The 10,001-nt window shown below is 33.3% G+C and overlaps 1 protein-coding gene across 2 annotated transcripts; it reads right to left on the bottom strand.

The window, feature by feature from the left end:
* Window positions 1-584: 584 nt before the first annotated feature.
* Window positions 585-5,348, bottom strand: LOC107815893 (amino acid permease 3). Of its 2 annotated transcripts, none has more exons than XM_016641541.2 (6): window positions 5,198-5,348; window positions 2,412-2,742; window positions 2,226-2,319; window positions 1,835-2,049; window positions 1,587-1,729; window positions 585-1,481 (listed from the first exon to the last, which is right to left on the bottom strand). In XM_016641541.2, exons 1-6 carry the CDS (start codon window positions 5,201-5,203, stop codon window positions 828-830), a joined length of 1,443 nt encoding a protein of 480 aa, XP_016497027.1. In that variant the 5' UTR covers window positions 5,204-5,348; the 3' UTR covers window positions 585-827. The 2 variants fall into 2 exon arrangements, with proteins under 2 accessions (XP_016497027.1, XP_075100211.1); XM_075244110.1 differs by lacking the exon at window positions 5,198-5,348 and adding an exon at window positions 2,924-3,053.
* Between the last annotated feature and the right edge of the window lie 4,653 nt (window positions 5,349-10,001).

Raw genomic sequence — 10,001 nt, 5'->3', positions numbered from 1 at the left:
TCTATATCCTTGTTTCAAAACCATTTTCGGCCCGCTTCAAATTAAAGCAAAAACACTTTCAACATGATTCAAACCACTTCTAGGCAATATCTACATGATCAAAACACAGTCAAAGACTTTAAAAAAAAATTATCATCATATTCATGCATTTAACATCTCAAATGCACAATTACGTTACGTGATTAAGTGTATTGTTGGTAAGATTATAGACACATGGTGAATTTAATTTTCTTAAAAAGATAGTAAAAGAATTTTAAAGCTATGACTCTAAGTTAGGTAAAATAATTGCCCAAATCAAACGAATCTATTGATTAAGACGGTATAAGGACTTGTCCAGTCCTAATACTTCCCAATTGAACCTTTTGTCCAAATTCCAATTGCTCCATCCCCATGTGCTATTTCGTTTTTATTAGAATTTTAGATTAGAAACCAATTATGGATTCACAGGTTACTAAAAGACAACTATATCTAATCATTTTGCTATTATATATGTTGACCATCAATAATTGGATTCATTTCCCAATATATGATTTCACCTCAAGGATATTCTATCCAAATAATAAGACAAAATTTCAAGAGAAAAGTTGAAATGCACAGAAACTTTTGATTCAATTTCCTATTTCATCTTTGCAGTGAAATAAGAGTTACATAATGCAGAAACACTGATTTCTTTTTCCCCAACATACATACATAAAAAGGACCTGCCTTTTTTTCTTCTTGTCATAGAACTAAAAAAAACTACACAATAACTACTTGTGGCTGGTCAGCACCTCTTCAGGCCTTGTTTAATTAATGAACATCAACAATAATTGGTGAGTCCCAAATGCTTAATTAGGTGTTTTAAAAGGCCTGTAAACTTTTAGATCAGAAACAACTCCAGCAAAAGAACCAGCAGCTGCAGCAATTGATATAACAAGGCAAGCACCACTAAGTATTTGAAGACTAATCCACCTTGCACTCCATTTAGGAATTTTCTTTTGCACAATGTACATTTCCACTGGGAAGTAAACTGTAAGAGGCCAAAATCCAAAAGCTCCAAGAATTCCAACAACATCATTAAAGAATGGCATCAACATAGAAATAACCGTTGTAATGATCACGAAAATCGTCCTCCAAACTAAACGAAAAAGGTTGAGCTTGAAAGGCTTGTATCCAGGGATTGGGACATCGATATCTTTCGTGATAAATTTGTTGCTAGGGTACCATTCAAATGCTGTTTTTTCAACAAAGGCGAAAAGGGGTTGACAGTAAACTTGGTATGCACCAACTAGATGGACAACAATGGCTACGTTCGCGATATCCAGAAGCCAATAAGGGTTGTAGAATCCAAATCCAGTTAGTAGATTTCCAGGGGATTGATCTCCAAATGCTGCATATCCAAAGCAGCCACAAAGCATGTAGAAAACTGTTGTTACTGCCACACTAAGTAGTGTTGCCTTTTTCATTGTCTTGGCTTCTGATGGTGGTGCTTTCAGTGTATCCTATAAATTATTCAACAAATTATAACATCAAAGTCAGTACCTCTACATTATGTTTTATTCAAGAAATTGGAATAAACTTGCTAATTTCTCAGCGCTAATTTTTACCTGAATCTCAATAAGGATGAGGGAGTAAGAATAAGCAAAAGCAATAGCCCCAAGAGCTTGAAAGCTTCTCCAAATCTTCTGCATTTCAGTTACTTCAGCTCCAATACTAATCCCAGTGAGACTTCCTTGGATTTTTCCTGTTTCTGCAATTCAAAGGGCAGGGCAGGGCAAGGACAAAAAAGAGTGAGTAAAACAGTAGCTAAAATTGCAAGATTTTGAAGGTAAAAAAAAGGTAAATTTTAACAGACCTGCAACTTGGGCAACTCCTAAACCAAGACCAATGGTAGAGTATGTGAAGGACATAACAGCAGCCACAATAGAAAGCCACCAAATCTGATCAAAATCTGGGATTTGTGAGAAGAGGATTTCCATTACTCCAAACATGATCATGTATGGAGTGCTTGAAACATTGCAAGCTGCTCTATGACCATGCTTATGGAAACAATCAGACCTTTTCACAGCCCTGTAAATCATTCACAAGTTACTAAAATTAGCCAACAGAAAAAGACAACCCGGTGCACTAAGCTCTAGCTAAGGGCTGGATCACAAGCGTATATTCTACGCAGTCTTAGCATTTATGCGGGAGGCGGATTCCACGGTTGTTTCCAAAAGAAATGAAGTATTGCTGCATATACTTACATCATGCTAATAGAAGATGCAATAGTATAGCCAACTGCAACTCCAAAAAGATTCACATACTGAATTACCCCACAAATCTTCACCTGAAGCCCACCTAAATTCAAACAAAAACACCCAAATCAATATAAACGAAAACATTAAAGTCACAAAAATGTTCACATTAAAGTAGGGAAAAAATTTATATACCAAGATTGGCTCGGACAGCATCCATATAAGTATAGTTTCTTTTGCCGGAAACTTGATCTCCAGAACGGTAACAATCAGCAAGGAGCGCAGAAGTGTAGTAAGTAACAAAGGAGAAGAGAAGCAAAACAGTTGGACCAGCAATCCAACCAAGCTGAGCAGTGGCCCAAGCTAATGACAAAACTCCAGAACCAATAACTGCTGTAATTATATGAGCACTTGCTGTCCAAACACTACCACTTCTTTTAAGACGACCATCATCATCAAAACACTTGGATTCACCGTAGCCATTGGCGGATACATCAAACACTTGATGATGGTTGTTATCTCCCATCTGTTTTGTTTCAAGAAACAGATATTTAATTAGTCCCCTTCTACTGTTTTACCCACAAAAAGAGAAAAGATGTTTCTTTTTTAAGTTCAATGGACCACACACTATGCTCTTAACTAGAACTGATTTAACAGTGACTTTAAACTAGTGAAACAGAACAGAGCAAGAGAGAAACTCTTCACACTTTTCAATGATTTTGCAAGTACCCAAGTGGGATTTTTCTTTATAACATGAAATAAATAACGTGAAACACGAAAGTGATGGGGTTTTAAAGATTTAGTTATGGAGTTTCTGAGTAGAGATTGATAAGTAGATAACAGAGGAAGAGACTGAAATAAGTGCAGAGGGTTGTGTTTGACGGAAAAACATGCAGAGCAGGGGGCTTTAAATAGGAGGCCAGTGATTGCTCGTTTAAGCAAGTGGGGAAGTAGGCCATTTTGAAGTGTAAAATCTAAGTAGTTTAGGATTTGGTATTTGTTAGTTTCTTTAATCAATCTCTAAATAGGTTTTGTAGTCAAAATTTATATGAAAGTATGAAGTAAATTGGGATTTGGTATTTTTGTTTCTTTAATCAATCTCTAAAAAAGGTTTTGTAGTCAAAATGAAACAAAGTTTTCTAGTTTTATTCAAAAGTAGATTTTGCACTATTTTATAAATAAGGTGTTGCTGTCTATTTTTTTATTTTTTTTATTTTTTTTATTTTTTTGTGTGGAGAGCATTGAGAATGTATTGAGATTTATGAGAGATTATCAATACATTATTTTTTGGGTACTTGCATCATTCAATCTTTAGTTGGCTATGCATGATGTGTAAAAGCTAATATTTTACTATTACTTAAAAAAAAAAAAGAGGGTTAAAACTACCTTTAATAGGACTAAACGGCAGAAGTGAAACAACTAACCAAATTGTATGGGAAAAATGACAATGTGTAATCGCTCTCAAAATAATAATATGGAGTGTATTTTTTTGTATACATACATATTCTGTATGTTATATACAAAAATTATACACATTTTATATATTTTTCGGCTAATAAATATTAATTTTTGATGCGGGTTAAAAATAATAATATCCAATTTTATAAAGTAGAATTCCATCCCATAAAGTAGTAGTGAAGTTTTTTAATAGTCCATGATCTTTTCTTCATACAAATTGGAGAATAAAAAAAAGTAAAAAGAATAAAACAATTTTTATTTTTATTTTTAAAAAAAGAAACATTATATAGGTAAGCCACGTGATAGGAAAAAAAACAGAAGAAAGGAGAAGAGATGCGTTAGTCAACGACCATTTTTTGAGATATTGGACCTCTGTTTCCGCCCACTTCAGTTAGGTTGACTCATTTCGGCCTTCTAAATATCATTTATCTTTTTCTTTTTTCTTTTTTCAAAATCAATTACCAACTACCCCTCCTAAGTTCCAACCTTCTTTTCCTTAGCCAACACATCCTCCGCAAAAACTTATCCGAATTCGGTTAGTGCATAAAGTCAATATTATAGTTAAATAATAAATTAAAAGATAAAAATTATTACTAATTAATTAATTATATTAAATGATAAATTTGATTTAAAACATGCAATTGGTGATTTAATATTTCATCCTTTCTAGATAGTATACTTTTTCAGGAAAAACAATCCTGGCTTAAAGTTTCTCCCTCCACTGCTCTATTCTCCCCAACTTTCACCCTTTCCTTTTCAACAAAAATATCTCTAGGTAGTTTAAAAGTAATATCATATCATAGTCATAAAAAGTCGAGAGTTCTAAGAAGATTTTGAGTAAAAGTTAAAAGAAAGCAAAAATAAAAAAATCACAAACTTCCTTTTTACCTTTTATTATTTCCGTTTGCCCTTTCCACCTTTCCGGTCATTCTCGATAGAATTTTTAAATATTGAATTTTTTGTTATTTAAATCGTCAGTCTCCGTCACTTATAGTTATTTATCATTCAATGAAGATAAATGATCCATTGATATTAACCTAATCTAATTAGAATGCTTGATACTTTATAATTGTACATAAGCAAAGTATTCAAAATCGTATTTACTCTTTCTATTTCTAACCATCGTGGAGATTCATCCTAGATTATTCCGGCACCCCCGGTAGGGAATAAAGAAAAAGCAAATGAATGTTAATTGTGAATACTCTTCGTTTGTTTGATTTTAACCTAATTACTAACAATTATTGGAATATTGACGTACATATAACCCTATAAGGTAGACCATGCATTTGAAACCCATAAATAATTTCGTTAAGTAAAAATAAAAAAGAATAATCACTATACATATTTGACCAGTGTAATCAACTTAAACCAAACTGATACGAATAAAGTCAGTCGTAATCTAATTAAGTAGAAAGTAATGCTTGATCAAATGAAACATATTGTGTATAACGAGTAGACAAATAAAGGAATAAAAGAAATCTTGAAAGAACAAAGATGACCAAACAAAACAAATGGTTTCTTACCGTCATTATTTGATTTCTTTCCTTCGTAAAAAACCTCTTTCCAAATTGAGGAAGCAAATGCAATTCAAATTCCTTATACAAAGGAAACAAAATGTATAAAACCAAAATAGAGGAGGGACAAGCTTGTTAAGAGCTTGAAGATTTGTGTGGTTCATTCAAGCAATGATCTAACATTTTTATAGTAGTAGTAAAGCAATTAAACATATGAATAATATTTAAAATTTTCTCTTTAAAAGAGAGCCTTTAGATCAAAAGCTGAAAAAAATTCCTCACATGCATTTTTCTTCAATACTCATCCACTGTTGTTGAAAGAGAATCAGTTCTTCTGAATTACTATATTATTTGATTCCCCTAAATAATTGAAACCAATTAAAGAGCATAATTTAATTGTACATTGCAATTGAGCGCACCAATCAATTGCACCAGTCAAACATCTCCGAATATAAATCTTGGGAATAATCCAAAAGTATTACTCCTATATGCCTCGTTTCCGTTCTTAGTGAAAAAGAAAAAAGAACAATTGCCATTCATGGATGGACAATTAGTATCCTATTTAATTTTTCCCAAAGTCTTAGGAAAAATGTTGTAATAATAATAATAGATTTTTTAACTTTTACCTCACAAATCTGGGGCAATGTACACTAATTTGTCCTTTTTTATTTTATAATATTTGGTATTTGGCACTCATATGGGAAGCGACTAATCCAGCCGCATATATTAGAAGGAAAAGTTTTTTCATTCACAGGGCTCGAATTCTAAATTTTCATTTAAGAGGAGAGGAATCTCATCCCGCCACACACAGCTGGTTGGTGGTACATTAATCTGTCAGCTGGTTTGTATATGTTTTTTTAAGGATATGAACCGCTCATTTAGGATCTTTGGATCTAGCGTCGTTAGTTTTTCTGGGAAATTAAAGAAAATACAACACTTAGAGAGATATATACTGTTGGTGAATGCAGTGTATACTCTTTAGACATAATCCTTAGCTTAAAATTCTACATATAAAGCAGACTAACATGCCACAATAAATTTTATCTATGTTTATTGCGGTATGCTTATATGATTACAATAAAAGTTTATTAGTATATCTTATCACAATCTGTCAAATAACCATGTTGAACTGGCCGCATCGCACCTTAATCTATAACAACGATAATAATACTATCATTAAGTTACGGAAGGTTCAACTATCGCACAATGATGACAAGCTTATTTTATAATAAAACGGCAGCATCTGTGCTTACCCTTAAAATGGGTAACAACTGAATTATACGTGGTACATATTATATAATTTTATGATAATTGTATCTGGAATATATACTTCTAAAGAATATTTTAAATGAATTATCATGCAATCATTAGAATTGTTTAAAATGAAATGATAAAGGGTCTGGATAAAGAACATAATAAAATATTAAAGATAACATATTTATTTTTATATAAAACCTTTTAATATATTATAAAGATATTTGTGCTTAGACCGACTATGTTGTATGGAGCTAAGTGTTGGCCCGTCAGGAAGTCCCATGTCCAAAAGATGAAAGTAGATGAAATGAGGATGTTGAGATAAATGTGTGGGCATATTAGAAAAGACATGATTAGGAATAAAGTTATTAGGGACAAGGTAGGAGTGACATTTGTGGAGGACAAGTTGCGGGAATCGAGACTAATGCTCGGGCATGTGAAGAGGAGAGTCATAGACGCTCCGGTGAGTAGGTGTGAGAGGTTGTCCATGGCGGGTCTAAGGGCCTAAGAAGTATTGGGGAGAGGTCATTAGACAGGACATGTCCAGGGGCGTATCTAATCTTAGGGTATGAGTTCACGTGAACCCATACTCCTCTCCCTAAATAATATATAATAATGTTATATTTCTTGAAAATTACTTAATTATATGTGCGTGAACCCATGCTCAAAGACTCCTATGGTGCAATAATCATTAGGTGCACCTTTACGAATGAAATTGGTGGTTCAAATCCCACTCCGGACGGTCTTGTTTTAGGCACGGAGTATAGATATATACGTAAAAATTACTAAAATTTTAAAAAGAATATTATTTTGAACCTATAATTTCAAAAGTGTAGTGGGTACATGGTAGATACTAAAGTTAAACTCGTCAAATATAAATTCTAAATCCACATCTTCACAATAGTGAACCCATCCTCTTGAAATCCTGAATTCGCCTGTGGTCACATGTCATTGCTCCAGCTTACCGAGGATATGACCCACAATAGGAAGGTGTGGAGGTCGAGGATTAGGGCTATAGGTTGACAGCTAGTAGTGTGTTCCTTCTAGGCCGACCAGTAGTACTAGGACTATTTTTGTAATTTTTTTTATGGTTTTTTATTATGCATGTTGTGGCATTCACGTCCGTTACCATGTTAAATTGTTGCTAATATTCGTTGCTACTTGGTTGCTTTATCTTCACTGTTCCTTGAGCCGAGGGTCTATCAGAAATAATCCCTCTATCTCTATGAGGTAGGGGTAAGGTATGCGTACGCACTACCCTCCCCAGACCCCATTTATTGGATCAAACTAGGTTTGTTGTTGTTGTTGTTGTATAAGGGACAAATAACGATAGAATTCTTATCATTGAGGAATGTTTTTTTTTTAAACAACGCATGTTATTCATCTCCAAAAGAGTACATTGAGTTGAGGGAGTAGCAACATCTTCTCCCTAGTTCATCTTGAAAGATAGACACACCTACCTTTTTACATTTTGAGATGAGGTAAATGCATTTGAGTTGGGAAAGCAATAACATTATGAAGTATTTATAAATACTCCATTCTATGTAAAAGTTACCTCTAGTACTAACTACCTTACTACTATATAAATACATGATGATCATGGTGATTGAAATAAAATGTTGTCTTTCTTCAATCTAATCCTTCGAAAGGAACGGAAAGACCATCTATCCATGTTCATCAGGCCTCTAACTTGAGGAGGGAGTTCAGCAAATTCATGAAATTCTTTAGAATGAGCGAGAGTATGGCTATAATTGGTAAGTTTATCAACAACTTGATTACTCTCTCTGTAACAATGCTTAAGACTATAGCTTGACTGAATCTTGAATTCTTTAAGCTCCTCAACTTCTTTAGATATCCTCGAGGAAACTGTACATTATCCATTCACACAATCAACAAGCAATTTGGAATCACTCCCAGCATTGATATTCTGCACTCTATTTAGCATGCACTACTTTATGCCATAATGAAGAGCAGAAGCTTTTGCCCAATTGCTAGTACCCGTGCCTAGAGATAAGGAATAGACAAAAATTAGGCACCTTTTTTTGTCCCTAATCACACCTCCACCACCTCAATTCCCTTCTTTGCAACTACCATGAGAGTTCAATTTGAGAAAGGGTATGGTAGGTCTGATCCATTTAACCACCATGAATTTTTCAAAGTTAATTGAGCTCCTCATTAGTTGACTGATATCATCCCAATGTGGACACAACTGAACCTGCTGGAATTGACTGTTCACCAGTTGTGCAACAGAGAAAGCAATCAAAGAAAGATATCTTCTCACATTAGCTCTAACATTATAATATTTGGAATTGTATCTAGCTCTCCAGATTTCCTAAGAAACAATGGCAGGTACACATTTAATAAAGAATGCTTGAACTGGATTATTTACCTTGCACCTCCACTAATTCACCGTAAGTTATCTGAAAGATATATCATTGTACGCAATTCCCATAGGCCCACATAACACTTTCCATATGTTCTTTGCGAATGAGCTAGTGCAGAATAAATGATCAATGATTTCTACTCCTGGGGAACCGCAACAACAACATCTAGAGGATATAGAATAACCCAACTTAGAAACTCTCGCATCAGTTGGTATCTTGTCCCTCAAAGCCCTCCATACAATGAAGTTCATCTTGAAGGGAATACCTTTCTGACAATTCATAGCATTAACTCAAGCCTTTTGTTGCTTTCTTCTAAACAAATGCCAGACTAAGGCCACTGAAAATGTCCCACTGTCATCCGCACTCCATATTGCTTTATTGGGAGTAGATGATTTCAGTTGGATCCGGAGGCTATTGACTTTAAGCATAATATGTTGAGGAAGAAGTTGATCATAACCTTCCCAGTTAATTTGATTGTTCAATAACATATCCAAGAGCTTCAAATTATTAGGTTTATGACCCGGAGGAAGGTAGTCATAAAGAGGACCAAGCTCATTGAAAGTAAAAATTCATTGACGAATGTGGCAGCAAAAGCCAGTTAAACGTTTTCCCGCCTATGTTAGCATTGTGGGAACTTATTAGAAGGTGAGTACTTTTTACTCAAGTTTTATTTATTTTGACCCTACTACAAATAGTTTATTTTTTGTAATATAATATAAGAAATATATTTTATTATTATTGAAATATTTTTTATTTTAAATTTTATTCTACTGTTCTCAATAATATTATCTGAATTTTAATGAATAAAATTATTATTAAATTAGACGGACTTATATATGCATCAAATATTTTTTTTTGTTATGTATTTTTCTTTATTATATTATCCAATATTTAGTATTATTGCATTGTTAATAGAAATTTTTATTAGCATATTACTTTGTTTAATACTTTTGTCTGTCACTTTCTTTTTGTAATATAATAGAAGATATATATTTTATTACTCTTGAAAAAAAAATTAATTTAAATTTTATTCTATTGTTCTCAATAAAATTTTCTACTTTTAATGAATAAAGTCCCTATTAAATTAAAGGGATGGCGAGCTTGAAACACACACTTAAATATGCTCGCTAGTCGAATATAGTATAATATAATATCGTATCCATGGGTATTAGAGT

Source organism: Nicotiana tabacum, chromosome 22, assembly GCF_000715075.1.
Source record: "Nicotiana tabacum cultivar K326 chromosome 22, ASM71507v2, whole genome shotgun sequence".
Classification (NCBI taxonomy): domain Eukaryota; kingdom Viridiplantae; phylum Streptophyta; class Magnoliopsida; order Solanales; family Solanaceae; genus Nicotiana; species Nicotiana tabacum.
This window is presented reverse-complemented; position numbering and strand designations above follow the sequence as displayed.